Source organism: Pristiophorus japonicus, chromosome 7, assembly GCF_044704955.1.
Source record: "Pristiophorus japonicus isolate sPriJap1 chromosome 7, sPriJap1.hap1, whole genome shotgun sequence".
Classification (NCBI taxonomy): domain Eukaryota; kingdom Metazoa; phylum Chordata; class Chondrichthyes; family Pristiophoridae; genus Pristiophorus; species Pristiophorus japonicus.
Window position 1 is genome coordinate 248,028,122 of NC_091983.1, and position 19,580 is coordinate 248,047,701.

Here is a 19,580-nt window from a genome sequence, read left to right on the forward strand (position 1 = left end):
CTCCTCCCCCCCCCCGTCCCTTTCCTTCCCCCCCCCCCCCTTCCCCGCTGTCCCTTTCCCTCCACTCCCCTGTCCCTCCCCCCCCCCCTTTCCTCCTCCCCCCCCTGTCCCTATCCCTTTCTCCCCCCCCCCCCCACCCTGTCCTTTTCCTCCTCTACCCCCCCCTTTCCTTTTCCTCCTCCTCCCCCTCCCCCCGTCCCTTTCCTCCTCCCCCCCCCCGTCCCTGTCCCTTTCCTCCCCCCCCACCCTGTCCTTTTCCTCCTCTCCCCCCCCCCCCTTTCCTTTTCCTCCTCCTCCCCCTCCCCCCCCCCCCCCGTCCCTTTCCCCCCCCCCCTGTCCCTTTCCTCCCCCCCCCCCCCCCACCCCGTTCTGGATTTTGGGTATTTCCAGATCTCGGAATGTGGTGCAGGCTAGAAGGGACGAATGGCTTGCTCCTGCACCTATTTTCTATGTTTCTATGTCTTTCCATCGTCCCAAATCTGGAAACGTCTGGGCCGAGGTAAGGGGGCGGCGGGGGGGGGGCGGTGGCATAGACTGCGGGTCAGGGGTTGGTGATTCCGGGTTCGGCAGCGTTGGCTGCAGGTCAGGGGTCGACAGTTCCGGGTTCGGCAGCTTGGCTGCGGGTCGGGTTGGCGGTTCGGCAGCGGGTCAGAGGTCAGTGGTTTGGGTACAGCAGCGTTGGCTATGGGTCGGGGGTCGGAGGTCGGCGACTAGGGAAAAAATTTGCGTTGAAGAAGACCTGCAAAAAAAGGTAAGTTAAAGTTTTTATTTTTAAAATCTTTTTCAGTGATTTAGTAAGTATTTTGTGAATGTTTTTTGAATTTTATTTTTTGTTTTTTGGAAAAATGTTTTTTTTTTCCCCCCTCCCTAGGCCCAACTCGCTGTGATAAATGGTTTAAAAAAAAAAATGTCCAGATTTCGGAACATTTTCCGGATTCCGGACGACCCCGTCACAGATCGGCCTGGTGTCCGGATTTCAGAACATTCCGAATTTCAGAACTCTGGATTTCGGACGCTCAATTTGTATTTTAAATGCTATTCCAAGTAAAGACTATATCAAATGAAGGGATACAGTGTTTTTATAGTCTAGCATGTAGCAAGAAGGATGTATATTATACATCAAATTACAATGTACTCCCTAAGTATTTTTCGCTACTCTCAAATGGCCTTGTCTGATCATCATCTTCAATTCCTTAGTGATTTTAGAACGTTTCTAGCAGCTTTGAGTTGATCTAGTTCACCAGTAAATCTGATTTGTCCCAGTACAGGAAGATTAAATTGCATTGCATGTGTGGTTCTCCTGAGGAATCCCACAGTGACTGCTCACCTTTGACTTAAATTTAGTGTAGTACTTGAATAATGGCAGACTGACTGATTACTACAATTAGTGTCATGTAAAGTGCAAAATACCTAGAGACATGCACACTGAACAAATACCCCAGTGCAGTCCAGAATTTAGTACAAAATACCATGATAGGGTTTCTATTAGATTTTATAGCAGAAGATACTTGCCATTACTGAAATCATATTGGACGTGTTTCCATGCTGTTTAAAATCATACATTTTTCAAAAGGAACTTTAACTTATTTGTGGCAAAAATAACACAGAACATGAACAATATGCCCTCTGATAATGCTATTTGATTTCCATATACTTTAACTTCGATAACTTAAAAAATAAAAAATAAAACTATTTTCTCTTTTTAAAGGCACTGGCTAGGGCATTGGTTCTATGTGCTCTCGGGTATCTTACATGAGCAGCAGTTCTCCATATGTGAGCTTGGTGGTTAGTGTTGGTAGTCTGGTTGTGGAGAGTATAGCAATCAAGCCTGATGCTGCACTCCCACCATACACATACATGCATTTTACTGAAACAGGAGGGAGACCCACGATTGATTCTTCTATCCCTCTCACTCCAATACCCAACAACAACTTATATTTATATAGCGCCTTTAACATAAAACGTCCCAAGGTACTTCACAGGAGTGTTGTCAAACAAAATTTGACAACTAACCACAAGGAGAAATTAGGGCAGACGACCAAAAGCTTGATCAAAAAGGTAGGTTTTAAGGAGCGGAGGTAGAGAGGGGTGAGGTTTAGGAAGAGAATTCCAGAGCTTAGGTTCTAGTCAGCCGAAGGCACGGCCATTAATAGCTGAGTGCTTAAAATCAGGGATGCACGAGGCCAGAATTAGAACACCCCCACTCCCTTGTGCAGCACTGCTCAGGCCAATTGTGGCACCTCAACTGTTGCCTTGGCCAAGATCCTCTTATTCAACATTGACACAGGGATATTTAAGTTGGGACCTTTGTTCTGTATAAACCATCTATCGGGTGTCACTAAGTGCTTTTTTGGTAATATCAGGAAGCGCAATTTTTATTCTACAGACACCCTGCGTGTCATAACATAAAAGAAATACGAGCAGGAGTAGGCCATTCAGCCCTCTGTGTCAGCTCCACCATTCAGTAAGATCATCGCTGACTTACCTCAACACAACCTTCCCGCACTCTTCCCATATCCCTTAGTTCGCTTAATATCCAAAAATCTATTGATCTCTGTCTTGAATATATATACTCAATGACTGAGCCTCCACAGCCCTCTGGAGTAGAAAATTTCAAGATTCACCATCCTCTGAGTGAGAAATTCCTCCTCATCTCAGTCCTAAATTGCCAATCCCTAATTCTGAGACTGTGACCCCTGGTTCTAGACTCTCCAGTCAGGGGAAACATTCTCCCAGCAGCTACCCTGTCATTCATCAAAACTCGAGGGAATATAAGCCGAGTCTACTCAATCTCTCCTCGTAGGACTATCCCAGGAATTAGTCCAGTGAATCTTCGTTGCATGCCCTCTAAGGCAAGTATATCCTTTCTTGGGTAAGGAGTTACTTTAGTTCAGTTTCATACCGTGTACATCTCAATTTCTGCATATTAATAGTTTTCTTGGGTGCAAATGCTTGAGATTTTGGTTTTTCGTTTTAAAGTTTGCAATTTTGACCTTGTATTTAAAAAAAAAAACTTTCTGGATTTTTATTTGGATTTTTTCAGGTTATTGTTTTATTTTTCCATAGGATATACAGCACACACGGCCCAACCAGTCCATGCTGGCATTTTATGTTCCGCTCGAGTCTCCTCATCTAACTCTCAGCATAACCCTCTATTTCCTTCTCCCTCATATGCTTATTTAGCCTGCCCTTAAAGGTCAGAGGCTGGGTATTCTGCGGTGAGTTTCACCTGACAGTCCGAGGCCTTTCCACCATCTAAAAGGCATGATCAGGAGTGTGATGGAATGCTCTCCACTTGCCTGGGTGAGTGCATCTCCAACAACACTGAAGAAGCTTAATACCGTCCAGGACAAAGCAGCCCGCTTGATTGGCACCCCATCCACCACCTTCAACATTTGCTCACTCAACCACCGGCACGCTGTGGTATGTGCCGTCTACAGAATGTTACTGCAGCATTTCCCAGGCCCACAGCCTCGACCACCTAGAAGGACAGGGCCAGCAGACACGTGGCAACACCATCACCTGCAAGTTCCCTTCTAAGTTGCACACTATCTTTACTTGGAAATATATCGCCATTCCTTCGCTGGGTCAAAATCCTGGAAAACTCTCCTTAAAAGCACTGTGGGAGTGCCTTCACCACAAGGACTGCAGCGGTTCAAGAAGGCGGCTCACCACCACCACCTCGAGGGCAAAGATGGCACACACCACAGCGCGCCGGTGGTAGAGGGCGTGAATGTTTAAGGAGGTGGATGGGGTGCCGATCAAGCGGGCTGCTTTGTCCTGGATGGTGTCGAGCTTCTTCAGTGTTGTTGGAGCTGCAGCCATCCAGGCACGTGGAGAGCATTCCATCACACTCCTGACCCGTGGCTGTTAGATGGTGGTTTGGGCCTCTACTCATTGGAATTCAGAAGAATGAGAGGTGATCTTATCGAAACGTATAAGATTATGAGGGGGCTTGACAAGGTGGATGCAGAGAGGATGTTTCCACTGATGGGGAAGACTAGATCTAGAAGGCATGATCTTAGAATAAGGGGTCGCACATTTAAAACTGAGATGAGGAGAAATTTCTTTTCTCAGGGTTGTTAATCTGTGGCATTTGCTGCCTCAGAAAGCTGTGGAAGCTGGGACATTGTCTATTTTTGTCTTAAATTTATTCAATTTCTTAAAAGATAAGGGGTTATGGGGAGCGGGCAGGGAAGTGGAGCTGAGTTCATGATCAGATCAGCCATGATCTTATTAAATGTCGGAGCGGGCTCGAGGGGCCGTATGGCCTACTCCTGTTCCTATTTCTTATGAATGGATGAGCAATAAATGCTGGCCTTGTCAGCGAGCCCCACATCCTAAGAACGATTAAACAGTACACAGTACTCCAGGTGTGGTCCCACCAAGGCCCTATAAATTGCAGCAAGACTTCTTTACACTTTTATGCTCCAATCCTTTTGTAATAAAGGCCAACATACTATTTGCTTTCCAATTGCTTACTGTACCGGTGCGTTAACTTTCTGTGATGTGTGCCGTCCCTCTGAATTCCAACTTTTCCCAATCTCTCTCCATTTTAAAAAAATCTTCTGCTTTTCTATTTTGCCTACCGAAGTGGATAATTTGATATTTCTCCTGAAGCATGGGGAGCCCCAAGGTATACTTGTGGTTTGTAATTACACAGGTTAATTCTGTCTCCTTTTTACAAACTGGACAATAAATGAGGATATACGACTGTACTGTTCTGTTGAAATCCGAAGGAGTTGAATCATTTTTATAGAATCATGGAATGGTTACAGCACAGAAGGAAGCCACTTGGCCCATTGAGCCCGTGCCGACTCTCTGGAAGAGCACTTCAGCTAGACCCACTCCCTCGCTCTTTCCGCATAGCCCTGCACATCTTTTTCCTTCAGGTACTTATACAATTCCCTTTCTAAAGCCGTGATTGAGTCTGCTCCCACCATTTTTAAGTCTCCGACGAAACAAAACTTTGATTTCCAAGAAACTGTTCGTTATTTAGGTTCCCATTATCTATTTAACAGAAATGGGTAATTTTCATTATAAATGTGGATAAAGAAACTTATAATAAATATAAAACTGACAGAATAGATGACTTGGGAACTAAATTAAATCAAGCTGTCCTGGCTAAATGATATCCTGCTTGACCTGAAGACCTCAATTGATCTTGACTCAAGAAATCGACTAGCTGTATAGTTAAGTTTCCCCAATCAGACTCTGGAGTGCGTAGCACAGGTTGAGCATCCGAAATCCGGAGTTCCGAAGTTCAGAAAGTTCCAGTAATCTGGACACTGGGCTGATCCGTGGCAGGGTCGCCTGGAAACAGGAAAATGTTCCGAAATCCAGACTCCCCCGCCTCGACCGTGTGACCCCTCTCTTCTCTTTCCTCCCCACCCCCCCATCCCCTTTTTTTTTTACCTCAACCCAGGCAAACTTTCCAAAATCCTGAAATAACTGGAACAGGCTCGGTCCCGATGTTTCCAGATTTCAGACATCGCCCCTCGCTAGCCTTTCATTGACAGAGTTGTGACAAAGGGAAACTCATTCCTCTCCTGTTTCCATCCAAAACCTGTTCCTTTGATTGTAAAGTGACTTCAACTGTGCAGTGCCTCAAAGAAGAACTTCGTAATTGTAACAGTATCAAATCTTATCAGCAGAAGTACCCAGTAAAGTTTATTTTTATATTACAGTTGATGGATGCATGAGTCTTTAAAGAATTTTTTGTCCCGTGTAACCTCTGTCAGCTGATTAAAAAGGTTCATTGCTTGAACTTGTGATTCAGGACCTGTATTTGTTAAGCTTACACAATTTCTCCCCTTGTGGACTTCACACGAATAACACATTCTGGGCTCTATGCCCAGATGCTGACTCGAGTGCATAATTCATTTTCAAACTGATTACTTTTCCTTTTTGTCAGCACAAAAGACGACTTTATGGTGCAGGTATTTTTTATTGTATTTGTGAGAATGTACCTGTTTTTGTTGGTGCAAGAACAATCTGTATTTCTGGATTTACTGCATGTATAGTTTGCAGAGTTATGGATTCGTTATTATTTCTTCTGAGTCACTTGAATTCCAAGCAGCCCGTGCTTTTCTTCTACATTGGCATTCGGTACTTTTTTTGCAGCCTCAGATTTGTGCATCATTGAGCAAGAGCTAAAGGAGAGTGCAGATTTTACACACTCTCCCTTTGTGGTGAGGATATTCTGTACGTGCAGATTTTTCATGATGTGTCTTGTGCTCAATGTGAGAATGAGCTGCACATGTGAGAAAATGTGGGATGTTTGTGTTTCACCATGTTCTTCCCCATATACTGTGCCCTATTACTCCATCTGTCACTATTTCCTTTTGAATAGCATTGAATTTGTACAGGCTCCTGGGCAGCCACTTGATGGATAAGTGTACTTGAAGCTTGAATTATAAGAATAACGTTTTTAAATCCCGTCTTTTTGGTTGGGAGAGGGGAGGAGAAGAGGCTATTTAGTACTGGTCGCCCCATTTTCAGTCTCGAGAGTAAGCTAACAGTCTGCGAAATATGACACAAATGGATGCAGTGGCAGTGTGCTATCGAGTAAGAATCGAAATCAGCAACTAGTTGTTTTTTGTTGAGGTTTAGAGGGGGACATTCAGGTTAATGGAAAACAGTAGCTGCAGTATTGTCTAAGGTAATTGCGTTCATAATGTGAGGGTCAATTGGAAAATTCCAGTGTTTGGGGGAAACAGCTTGTGTTTATGTTCTTTTAAAGTCCTTAATTTTAGTGCACATTTTTCCAATCCTAATTCATCATCATAGGCAGTCCCTCGAAATCGAAGACTTGCTTCCACTCTAAAAGTGAGTTCTCAGATGGCTGTACAATCTAATGCGGGAATTACAGTCTCTGTCACAAGTGGGTTGAAGGAAAGGATGGATGGGGAGCCTAGTTTGCCGCACGCTCCTGTGCTTGATTTCTGCATGCTCTCGGCGACGAGACTCGAGGTGCTCAGCGCCCTCCCAGATGCTCTTCCTCCATTTTGTGCGGTCTTGGGTCAGGGATTCCCAGGTGCAGGTGGGGATGTTGCACTTTTATCATCATCATAGGCAGTCCCTCTGAATCGAGGAAGACTTGCTTCCATTCTCAAAATGAGTTCTTAGGTGACTGAACAGTCCAATACGGGGATTACAGTCTCTGTCACAGGTGGGACAGACAGTGGTTGAAGGAACGGGTGGGTGGGACTGGTTTGCCGCACGCTCTTTCCGCTGCCTGCGCTTGGTTTCTGCATGGTCTCGACGATGAGACTCGAGGTGCTCAGCGCCTTCCCGGATGCACTTCCACCACTTAGGGTGGTCTTTGGCCAGGGACTCAAGTGTTGGTGGGGATGTTTGCACTTTACCAAGGAAGCTTTGAGGATGTCCTTGAAACGTTTTCTCTGCCCACCTTTGGCTCGCTTGACATGTAGGAGTTCCGAGTAGAGCGCTTGCTTTGGGAGTCTTGTGTCAGGCATGCGAACAATGTGGCCTGCCCAGCGGAGCTGATCGAGTGTGATCAGTGCTTCAATGCTGAGGATGTTGGCCTGGTCGAGGACACTAACGTTAGTGCGCTGTACTCCCAGGAGATTTGCAGGATCTTGCGGAAACATCATTGGTGATATTTCTCCAGCAACTTGAGGTGTGTACTGTACATGGTCCATGTCTCTGAGCCATACAGGAGGGCAGGTATTACTACAGCCCTGTAGACCGTGAGCTTGGTGACAGTTTTGAGGGTCTGGTCTTCAAACACCCTTTTCCGAACGCTGCACTGGCGCACTGGAAGCGGTGTTGGATCTCGTCATCAATGTCTTCTCTTGTTGATAAGAGGCTCCCAAGGTATGGGTAATGGTCCAAGTTGTCCACTTGCACTTTATCAAGGAGGCATTGAGGGTGTTCTTGAAACATTTAATCGGTCCATCTGGGGCTCACTTGCCATGTAGGAGTTACGAGTAGAGTGCTTGCTTAGGGAGTCTTGTGTTGGGCATGCGGACAATGTGGCCTGCCCAGCGGAGCTGATCAAGTGTGGTCAGTGCTTCAATGCTGGAGATGTTGGCTTGAGCGAGGACACGGACGGTACATCTATCCTCTTGCAGTGGTACTTCTCAAGCACTTTGAGATGTCTGCTGTATATGGTCCACGTCTCTGAGCCATCTAGGAGGGCGATATCACTGCTGCCCTGTGGAGACCATAAGCTTGGTGCCAGATTTGAAGTCCTGGTCTTCAAAAACACACTTCCTCAGGCGACGGAAGACTGCGCTGGCACACTGGAGGCAGTGTTGGACCTCGCCGTCTGTGTCTGCCCTTGCTGATGGTAGGCTCTCCTAATTAGCTTCTGTTGAGTCCTATTTGAGAGAGGCAAGTTAATACTGAAGGCTCACAATGCAATATTATCTGTTCTGGTGCTAACTGACCTATACATTTTAGGCATTTTCAGTTTTTGTCAGACTCTTCTTTTTTTTGGTGACTTTATTCTAGTGCTATTTGTCGGTGCATTTCCTTCTCAATATTGTGACTGCCTTTGGATTTGCTCTACTTTCTCTTTTGAGAGTATTGGTTTTTGCAAATTATGGTTTTCCTATCGGAGGTGGAATATCTTGCAACCATCAGCAGCCACTCTGAAGCGGTCCGTACTGTGGCCCTGCTAAAACCAGTACTACTCAGAATTCTGTGGTTTGAATTACTCTGGAGGCTGGGATTTGAAGCCAATCGCTTTCAGATTCCAGTGTTGATACTGGATTCTTTTCCCTTCAATCTGTTTCAGCGAATTCACTGACACACGAACACTTTTAGTCTTAGCAACATAAGACCTTTATTAGAGAATCTCCCGGCCGGGACCTGTTAAGATAAAGGGGAACACACTTGAGTCGAGTTTGTCCACCTCTGTCCTGACAAGCTACGTAACAGTACAAAAACTCAACACTTATACATCGTTAAAGCAGAACACATTTGAATGACACTTAGTTTATACAATCATTTCCCCCATAGCATACCCAATTGCAGGCTAGCAACTCTCCAAATAGGGCGGGCTCCAGGGATGTGTTTATTGTTTCGAATCTCATCACACTTCCCTATTTCATGGCTGGATATAGCAGCCCCTCGTCTGACTCATGTCTGACTTTTGCTTTTTCACGTAACTCGTGTTTGACCACAACTCTGAGTAATCCTTAGTTTGTCTCGACAGGGCAAATATCGCAGCTTGACATTTTCTTTTAGCCATTTTCCCATGATTCCCTATCTCCATCTTTTTGCTACCTTCTCTAGCCATCTACCACTTTCGCAATCCTTTTTCACATTCTCATTCCCCCCTTTTATCATTCTATGATAACTCTGGTGATTATTCCAGGAGTATCGCATTCAGCTGTTCGCATTCTTGTTTCTCATTCTTGTTTCTCATACTCTTCTTGATTCTCGAGTAAATAGGATCCCCATGATCCTCCGAGTAACCAATCTAACCAACCATCTCCTTTCTCTGGGCCTTGCCTAAACTCATCCAGCTGCTTTCTTATGGCATCAATGGCTTGGGTGATATTGTATGATTCATCCGTTACATGTGTTATACATTTGTCCCCTATAATGGTGCACACTCCTCCTTGTTGGGCCAGCTGATAATCTACGGCATAGCGGGTTTGCTGCGTATACAATCTTAGTTCAGACAGCTCTCGGTTAATGGCATCCAGTCCCTTAGATGTGCTATTGCCCAAAATGGTCAATCCGCAAATAAGGTAGTTCCTATTTTTGGCACTAATTACCCCTGCCGATCCACCTACAGACAGGGCCCCAAGGAACCCATAGCCGAGTGATGATCCTAGCGTGATAGGATCCTCCCAATCGGCACAGAATTCCTTACTGATGGCCCGTGTTACTATCCTTTTCCGGGTATGCCCCCTTTTGGGGCATGGGACTGTGAGTGGTCCTATAGTTCCTACTGCAAAGAGGACCGGGAGGGTCGGTGTGGCTGTCTTAAAGGTACCATTAAGGAGGAACACAAATCCTTCCTTAGCTCTATAACACTTTACGTTAGTGTTGCTAACACTCGTGAACTGCTTATACCACCAATTGCTCGGTTCCCTTGAATTTGAGCCTGATCCTACCAATTGGTAAGCATCAAACGGGTATGCCCATGTTTCTGAGCTGACATGAGTTCCGTTACACTGACCGCAGATAACTTGCCTTCCTGCGGTCACGTTCAGGCATCTTTGCTCGTTACAGGTACAGGTAAACTGGCCCTTACGCACTCGACAGTGCTGAAGGGCACACTGCGTCTGCACACAGGTGGCGTTCCCGGGGACCAGGGCATATACACAACCCCACCCTTGTCCTGAGAAGCAAAGCGGGTAGCTTGCAATGTCCGAGCATACCGCTCCGTTCTTTCCCTGGGATCCCCTGCACTCAGGATTCATGGAGTCTATTAATTCCACACATCTTCCCGGTATACCCTTTCTATATTCGCCCGTTTGTCCCTCACAGGGTGCGTCCGAGGTATCTGCCATGTATAAGTCGCGGGGAGTCCACCCAGGGGTGGCCACGAACAGGGCCTCGACTGATTGGGCTAGTGGGTAACACACAGTTCGATTGCCATGCAATCGGGTATGGGTCTGATAAAATAAGTTATCCTGTAGCCCTTCTAATTCTGCTAGGATAGCACAAGATAGCACAAATACACCTGCTAGCTTACACATGTTTAAATAATTTTAGACGATACTATACATTAGTTAACAATAAGATAAGGACAAATCAAAAACAGCTAAGTCTGTTTGTTCCTTTCTTTTCCTGTGTTCTTGGCGTTTTTCTTCCTGCCCCAAGGATGTGGTTTATTCAGCTATGATGGAGAGGAAGTCTGGAACAGAAACAAGGGTTAGGACGGCTGATAACATAGGCTTATGTAGTAGCCAGTTTACAGTGGTGCAAGTGAACCCAGGCACTTCTCCCTTCAACCTTAGCTGCGGAGGGGGTAGTGAGTAACACCTGAAAGGGCCCTCCCATTGTGGCTCTAGTCCCTTTCGAATCCATTTCTTAATCAGGACATACTTCCCTGGTGCCACGAGGGATGATTCGGGTAAAACTGGGAGGTCGAGGTGAGCCTCTCGAACCTGGTTGTGAGCTAGTCGCAGAGCCGGAGTCAGAGAAAGAACATTGGTGGTCATCAGTCGAGCTGGGATACCATATCTAGGAACAATTTCTCTCATTAACACCTTAACAACAGTTTGAGCCTTATTGTCCAGGGTAGGGTAGGCTTCAATCCATCTGCTAAACACATCTACTATTACTAACACATATTGTAACACTGAACTTTTTGCAACTCAATGTAGTCCAACTGTAAGGTCTCAAAGGGGCCTTCTGGTAGGGGCGTCTTACCCCAATCACAGGGGACTCCCTTCCCTGGATTATGCTGTTGGCAAACAAGGCAACGACTGCTGATGTTCTGGGCTATCATCTGGAGTCTAGGGTGCCACCAAGTGGCCAAAAGTGTGTCACTTGTTGTCCTCGCTCCACAATGAGTAGCAAAATGCATACATTCAATAACCCATAGAGCCAACTCGTCAGACATGCAAGTCTGTTCCGCGGGAGTGGTCCAGAGTTTAGAAACATTGTCATAAGTACATCCATAATCTTTCCACAACAGTTTATCTTTTTCAGGAGCGTCCTCCTGTGCTTTAATGACATCTTGGATGGTTGGCATTGGTTTTTCCGAGGCTAACTTATCCTTGGCAGGATTTTTAGTTTGACTTATCATTCTGGGCACTACCATTTGTTGTCCACGAGAGGCCTTTTTAGCCTCTCTGTCAGCACAGCGGTTTCCTATATCAACCGGAGAGTTTCCGGTCGTGTGGGCAGTGCACTTGACAATAGCAATATATTTAGGGAGCATGAGGGCTTGCAACAAATCTGATACTAGTTGCTAATGGGATATCTCATTCCCCTGTGAGGTTAGGAATCCCCTATTTTTCCATAACTGTCCGAAATCATGGGCCACCCCAAAGGCATACCTAGAGTCGGTATAGATATTGACTTTGAGGTCTTTGGCCAAAATACAGGCTCGGGTGAGGGCGAATAGTTCAGCTTGTTGAGCAGAATAGGCGATTTCAAAAGCGGCAGATTCCAAGACCTGATTCTCCTGGTTTACTATGGCGTATCCTGAGATTCGTGTATCTTCTGGATTAATAGAAGAACTTTCGTCAACATACATAATACAGTCTGGGTCTTCCATTGGTACGTCAACTAAATCTTCCCTGACCGATGAGGCCTCCTGAATTAAAGATAAACAATCATGACTGGGTTCTTCCTCATCTTGGGGTGGCTCAGTAAGAAAACAGGCCGGATTAATGGCAGTACAGTGCCGAAAGGTAAGCTTAGGATTATTCAGTAGGTAGATCTCGTATCTGCTTTGCCTGGCCATGGTAAGGTGTTGAGTCTGCAGTTGGCCCAGGAGGGCAGCTACGGAGTGAGAGGTGTACACAACAATATCCTGCTGGAGGGTAATGTTGGCAGCGGATTGAAGGCTATTGTAGATAGCGGTTAATATTTGGGTACATACAGGGTGCCCCAAGGCAACGGGGTCTATTTTGGAAGAGTAATAGGCAACAGGCCTATGCTTATCCCCGTGTTTCTGAGTTAACACAGCAGTGGCACAGTCTTTCAAGATTGTGCAGTACAGTTGAAAGGGCCGGTCATAAAGGGGTCGGCCCAAAGCCGGAGCTTGCAGTTCCTTAAAGGCTTGAACGTCTGTGGCTTCTATTTCAAAGCTGCCTTCTTTAGTTGTGTATGGTGTGAGATGCTTAGTCATCAGGGCAACCTTTAGGGATCCAGGATCTACAGTAATTGATCATCCCCAACCACTGCCGCATCTGTTTGGCCGTGCTAGGGACTGGAAACTGGCAAATTGGTTCGTCATCCGGGGAGGGTCCCTGCACAATCAAGCTACGTAATCGGGGGACGGTTGGCCAAAGGGGTTGTTAGTGTAAGGTTCCCGTCCTCTTCCCCCCTTGCCCCCCTCCTCTTCCTCTTTCGTACCGACGGGAGGGACACTCTCTACTCCACTGTCCTTCTTGCCCACAATTAAAGCATTCATCTCGTCTTTCCCAGCCCCGACCTCTTCCCATACAAGGCCGGGGACAGTAGGGCGGTCTGTAATTAGCAGGGCCCTGGGCCATTTGGGTGTTGGGTATATCCGTATCCTTGGTTACCCACCCATCCCTTCACACAGTACTGTGGTTCCAGCTGGTATCCCCTCGGGTCGGACCAGGGTCCTCTCCGTGGGGGTTCTTCCTTTCTAGTCACATATTCGGTTTTGACCCGGGTCAGGGGTGTGCCTCCTCCTTCCCCTCCTTTCTTCTCCTGCCAATAATATTTTACCGCTCTTTCCATTTGGGCTCTACTGTTATCTGCCCAATTCATATTATTTGTCCGGATAGCGTGAACAATCGAATAGGGCAGGCACTGAAGTAGAATAGCGCAGAATTGAGGTGAATTGTCCCCTGCCCTGAAGGCATTATCTCCTGATTGACCTCTGTATATTTCAATAAATCTTTCCATGAATTCATCGGCAGTTTCTTCTCGTTTGGGTTTAGTCTCTAACACTACTGCCATACTGATGGGCTTCTGAAGGGTCTTGCTGAGAGCATTGAAAATGGCGTCTAGACGATCCGCGTCTAAAGGATGAGTAGTCACTAACTCATTGTGGGTGGGTCGCCTCAAAATTTCTAAGAACCGGATGTGTTCAGTCGGGCTCAGGGTCTGCTGCACTAAGGACCACAAGTCTCTCGATTCCGCATTATAAACTCCAATGGTGAGTCGGAGGCGATCTATAAACTTGACAGGTTCCTTCTTTCGATCTGGTATTGTAGCCAGGATAGCCATAATCTCATGCGGCTTCCAGGGTACATATACATTTATGGTGGGGTGATCCGCAGCCTGTGCTGCATCTGGATTTGGCATGGGTCGAACTGGGAACTGCCGAGTTCCTACCCTAGTTTTCTGGACAGAAGTATTATTTCCTGAGGCCGTTTCTCTATCTGAAGAGCACTCCGAGCCTGTAGAACTAATGCTGGAGCTTCGGCTATGACGAGTGGGTCGTTGCTGATGGCCTCGAAGTTCAGACTGAGAGCGGGGCTGATGAGAGTGCCCGCATCGCCTCTCTGGACTAGGGGTCTGAACGATCAGGTTACGTCCTTTAGTCTTAGATCTGGTCCTACCGGCCACAGGGTCGGTGAACTGAGGACTTGAGTCACTATCTGAAGAGGAAGAGTCCGTCTGGGCTTGTCGGTTCATTGGTGTGGGGTTACGGTTATCATCACCTCCTACCGCCGGAGTGTAGGGTGGAGGTCGGCGGGAAGGGGACCGTGGTGAGGGGCCCGGTGCTGCGGGAGGCGCTGTTGGGGTTGGGCGCCGAATCAGTGACCATTCATCAAATTCATCATCAGCCTCGGTCAATGCAAAACCAACCATTCGACCACGTGGTCTATCGGTACCCTTCTCAGAGGTCCCAGGGAAACTCTTACTATGTTTCTCGTGCGCGCACTCTTTCTTTAAGACATCTACAGTTTTAACATGTCCTCCTTCTGTCAAGGACAGCCCTAGTTTAGTGACGTTCTCCTGCCAGCTTGACAGAAGGGACTCATCTTTCAGCTTTTGACAGTACTGTCTCCATTTGGCTATTAAATCCTTATCCTTTTTTAACCACCGGGACCATATATTTTGTTTTTACTCAATAAACCTATCCTTTGTGCATTTCCTGGCTCCGTAACTTATCATCCGACTATACGTAATTCAATAAGGTTCACACTCTTAAACTTCCCACATACAGGACAACACTACGAAGGGTTTAAAAAAAACTTTCACTGTTTGAAAAAGTGGGTGGAGCTAAAGCAAACCACAACTCCCCGGTTTCCACAACACAAGCTTTCTCATTCACAGTAAAAATCATACAAGCATTTAAAACAGACGTTCACAAGATTCTTTTTTTTTTGGATCCATGACCTTTCAGGGAATTCGTAGTTTTATCTAAATTACCCATCCTTGTGTCGCCGCACGTTGGATCGGGGTCCTAATTAATCCGAATCGTCCCCCACGCCGCGCCGTGGTGATCTCAGTTTAGCTTACCCAGAGCCTAGGTGGACCAAGTGATATACAAGATCGACACCGCACCTGGCGTAAGTACAATTTAAAATTTACACAGTCCCGCAGCTTAATTTTACGTAATTCCCTAACCTCCGCATTTCCCTACGCGGTTCGCGCGATTCTTTATTTCCTGGGGCCTCGAACCCACACAGCCTGTTCGTGACGCAGCACGACAATTCTTTACTTGGGCCTCTAACCCACTCTTTACTTGGGCCTCTAATCCACTCTTTACTTGGGCCTCTAACCCACTCTTTCTTTTTCTAGGTTCCCGATTCTCTATTTACTAAATTTAAAACGTGTTCGCCAGATTGACATGGATCTCGTTCAGACACCACCTGAGAACCAGCGAGTGGCTAAACTTTCCTCAGACTTTTGAAACCGGAGGAAACTGGAGCAGTATTGAAATTATACTTACTCCAGTGGCCATTTTCCTCTCGTCTCGTCCAAGGCTAGTCTAGCTCTTAATTCGCAAGTTTTCGGCAGTCGTCCGTTGAGATCCCACTTCTGACACCAAATGTTGATACTGGATTCTTTTCCCTTCAATCTGTTTCAGCGAATTCACTGACACACGAACACTTTTAGACTTAGCAACATAAGACCTTTATTAGAGAATCTCCCGGCCGGGACCTGTTAAGATAAAGGGGAACACACTTGAGTCGAGTTTGTCCACCTCTGTCCTGACAAGCTACGTAACAGTACAAAAACTCAACACTTATACATCGTTAAAGCAGAACACATTTGAGTGACACTTAGTTTATACAATCATTTCCCCCATAGCATACCCAATTGCAGGCTAGCAACTCTCCAAATAGGGCGGGCTCCAGGGATGTGTTTATTGTTTCGAATCTCATCACACTTCCCTATTTCATGGCTGGATATAGCAGCCCCTCGTCTGACTCATGTCTGACTTTTGCTTTTTCACGTAACTCGTGTTTGACCACAACTCTGAGTAATCCTTAGTTTGTCTCGACAGGGCAAATATCGCAGCTTGACATTTTCTTTTAGCCATTTTCCCATGATCTCCATCTTTTTGCTACCTTCTCTAGCCATCTACCACTTTCACAATCCTTTTTCACATTCTCACCAGTACTCTGTCTCGAGAGCTTTTAGGCTGCCTGTGTTGATTCAAGAATGCATTTAATATACTCAATGACTCAACATACCACAAGAAGTCTTAATGATTCAACATTTTTTCAGAAGAAAATAGAGGAATACTTGATTTATGAAGAGAAAACCTGCTGTAGTAATGCATGCTCGAGAGAAAATCCTAATGCTGAGTCAGAGGCAGATAGACACAATGCGGTGAACCAACCATTCAATTGGCCTGTCAATCCTGACATGCAGTTGAAGTGATGGTCTGTTTTCCAGTCAAAATAATGGAGTACTGGAATACCAGCAGGTCTATTTACAGCTGTTTCAATTTGTGCTGCCATCAGTATTTGAGGAAGCCACCATTAATTTGAAATTACTAGCCTAGATAATTTTTTATATTGAATTGTTTATGTACAGTTTAACCCAGCTGGGTGAAATTAACTGACAAAACATTTTGAAGCTGCAATATCATTGACTTCAGTTTGTCAATGTTCGTGAATTTCTTTAAGTGCTTTTCTATTTTTGCTTGCTGCAAATGTGTTGTCCTATGCCTTCACAGTTATATAACTTTATTTGGATGTGTTAAGTGCTTTGGAATAGCATAAGTTTTGTGATGCCTTTTAAACGGACTGCATGACTGTAAAAGAACCCCAGAGTTTTTCAAAAAGGAGCAGAGATTTTTACATGCATCCCTGAGCAACATTTATCCCTCAACTAATCTCTCCAAAATAGATCAACTAGTCATTCATTTGTTGCTAATTTTGGCACACAGTTTGGCTGCAGCTTTTGTCCAGCTAACAACATTATTCAAAAAATAATTCAAAGGTAATAGTGTTTTGAGGTCTGAAGAAGTCCTGAAAGGTGCTTGATAAAAACAGTCCTCTTTCCCCATCGTTATTTTACTGCCTTTGTCGTCGTCTCTTTCATCCTCTCCTATTCTAACTTACCACCACCTCTCCTTATCTTCTGCTTTGCCCCCTCCGCCCCCCCACCCAACTTCAGCTACACCACCCTTCGTTGCACCCCCCACTTCTGCTCCGCCCCCCAGCTCTGCTCTGCGCCGCCTCCCGTCTCTTTCCCGCCCCCCCCACCCCCCAAACTACATCTCTCCCCCCCCAACTCCGTCTCTCCCCCCCCGCCCCCACTCCGTTCTCCCCCCCCCCCGCCCCCACTCCGTTCTCCCCCCCCCCCCCAAATCCGTCTCTCCTCTCCCCCCCCCCCCCCGTCTCTTCTCTCTCTCTCTTCCCACCCCCCATCCATCTCTCTCTCTCTCTCTCTCTCTCTCTCTCTCTCTCTCTCTCTCTCTCTCTCTCTCTCTCTCTCTCTCTCATCTCCTCCACCTCCACCCCTCCCCCTCCTTCCCCCACTCCTTCTCCCTCTTCCCCCCCCCACTCCTTCTCTCCCCCTCCCCCACTCCTTCTCTCCCCCTCCCCCACTCCTTCTCTCCCCCTCCCCCACTCCTTCTCTCCCCCTCCCCCACTCCTTCTCCCCCTCCCCCACTCCTTCTCCCCCTCCCCCACTCCTTCTCCCCCTCCCCCACTCCTTCTCCCCCTCCCCCACTCCTTCTCCCCCTCCCCCACTCCTTCTCCCCCTCCCCCACTCCTTCTCCCCCTCCCCCACTCCTTCTCCCCCTCCCCCACTCCCCCTCCCCCCCCCCCCACTCCGTCTCTCTCCCCCCCCCCCCACTCCGTCTCTCTCCCCCCCCACTCCGTCTCTTCCCCCCCCCCCACTCCGTCTCTCCCCCCTCCCCCACTCCGTCTCTCCCCCCCCCCCCCCACTCCGTCTTACGCCCCCCGTCTCCGTCTTACGCCCCCCGTCTCCGTCTTACGCCCCCCGTCTCCGTCTTACGCCCCCCGTCTCCGTCTTACGCCCCCCGTCTCCGTCTTACGCCCCCCGTCTCCGTCTTACGCCCCCCGTCTCCGTCTCCCCCTCCCCCCCCCACTCCGTCTCCGTCTCCCCCTCCCCCCACCCCCACTCCGTCTCCGTCTCTCCCCCCCCACCCCCACTCCGTCTCCGTCTCTCCCCCCCCACCCCCACTCCGTCTCCGTCTCCCCCCCCCACTCCGTCTCCGTCTCCCCCCCCCCCACTCCGTCTCTTCCCCCCCCCACTCCGTCTCTCCCCCCCCCCCACTCCTTCTCCCCCTCCTTCCCACTCCGTCTCCCCCCCACCCCCACTCCGTCTCCGTCTCCCCCCCCCCCACTCCGTCTCTCCCCCCCCCCACTCCTTCTCCCCCTCCTTCCCACTCCTTCTCTTCCCCCTCCCCCCCACTCCTCCTCCCACTCCTTCCCACTCCTTCTCCCCCTCCCCCCACTCCGTCTCTCTTCCCCCTCCCCCACTCCGTCTCTCTTTCCCTCCCCCCCCCCCCCATCTCTTCTCTCTCTGCACCCCGTCCATCTCGTCTCTTTCTCTCTCTCTCTCTTCCCCCCCCCCACCCCCGTCTCTTCTCTCTCTCCGCGCCCCCTCCCCCCCCCCCACCCGTCTCTCTCTCTCTCTCTCTCCGCCCCCCCCCCCCGGCCCGGACTCTCTCTCTCTCTTTCTCCCCCCCCCGTCTCTTCTCTCTCTCTCCCCCGCCCCCCCCGTCTCTCTCTCCGCTCCCCCCTGTCTCTTCTCTCTCTCCGCCCCCTCCCCCCTGTCTCTTCTCTCTCTCTTCCCCCCCCCCCTCCGTGTCTCTCTTTTCCCCACCCCCCCCATCTCTTCTCTCTCCCCCGTCCGTCCGTCTCTTCTCTCTCTCTTCCCCCTCCCCCCCCCCCCCCCCCCCCCCGGCACTCCGTCTTTCCTCCCCACACACTCCGTCTCCCTCCCCCCACCCGCAAAACTTGGTGTCGTGTGTGTCCGTCTCTCCCCCGGTCTCTCCTCTCTCTTCTCCCTCCCCCCCCCCCCCCCCCCCCCCCATGTCCTCCCTCCCTTCCCCCCTCCCCTGTCTGTCCTCTCTCTCTCTCTCTCTCTCTCTCTCTCTCTCTCTCTCTCCCCCTCTCTCTCTCTCTCTCTCTCTCTCTCTCTCTCTCTCTCTCTCTCTCTCCTCTCTCTCTCTCTTTCCCCCCCCGTCCCCTGTCTGTCCTCCCTCTCTCTCTCTTCTCCCCCCGTCCCCCCCCCCTTTCCACTCCGAGGCAGGGGCGAGGTCGCCGGTGACCCAGGAGGGGTTGGGGGGGTGGATTCTGGAACATTTTCTGGTTGACCCAGCACGGATCGGGCCGGATTCCGGAACATTCCAAATTTTGGAACTCCGGATTTCGGACGCTCAACCTGTATGTATGACTCAGGCTGTTGCTTAACTAGTTTGTGGGACAGCTCTCCCAAGGAGGACTTTGCAGGCAGAGTTGACTGGGCTGGATGTGCCATTATCATGTCTGAAGCCTGTGGTCCGTCCA

General features: G+C 48.4%; 2 protein-coding genes across 8 annotated transcripts in view; one reads left to right on the forward strand and one right to left on the reverse strand.

Moving 5' to 3' along the window:
* Positions 1-19,580, forward strand: part of enah (ENAH actin regulator) — a 582,073-nt gene that overhangs the window by 226,198 nt on the left and 336,295 nt on the right. The window lies entirely within an intron of this gene.
* LOC139267489 (uncharacterized) lies at positions 8,588-16,130 on the reverse strand. Its single transcript, XM_070885878.1, has 2 exons — positions 15,536-16,130; positions 8,588-10,840 (listed from the first exon to the last, which is right to left on the reverse strand). Exon 2 carries the CDS (start codon positions 10,680-10,682, stop codon positions 9,381-9,383), a length of 1,302 nt encoding a protein of 433 aa, XP_070741979.1. The 5' UTR covers positions 10,683-10,840; positions 15,536-16,130; the 3' UTR covers positions 8,588-9,380.

What these genes read in the sequence shown, in the direction of transcription:
- LOC139267489 (XM_070885878.1), bottom strand. Translation starts at nt 10,682, where the DNA reads ATGTGTAAGCTAGCAGGTGTATTTGTGCTATCTTGTGCTATCCTAGCA.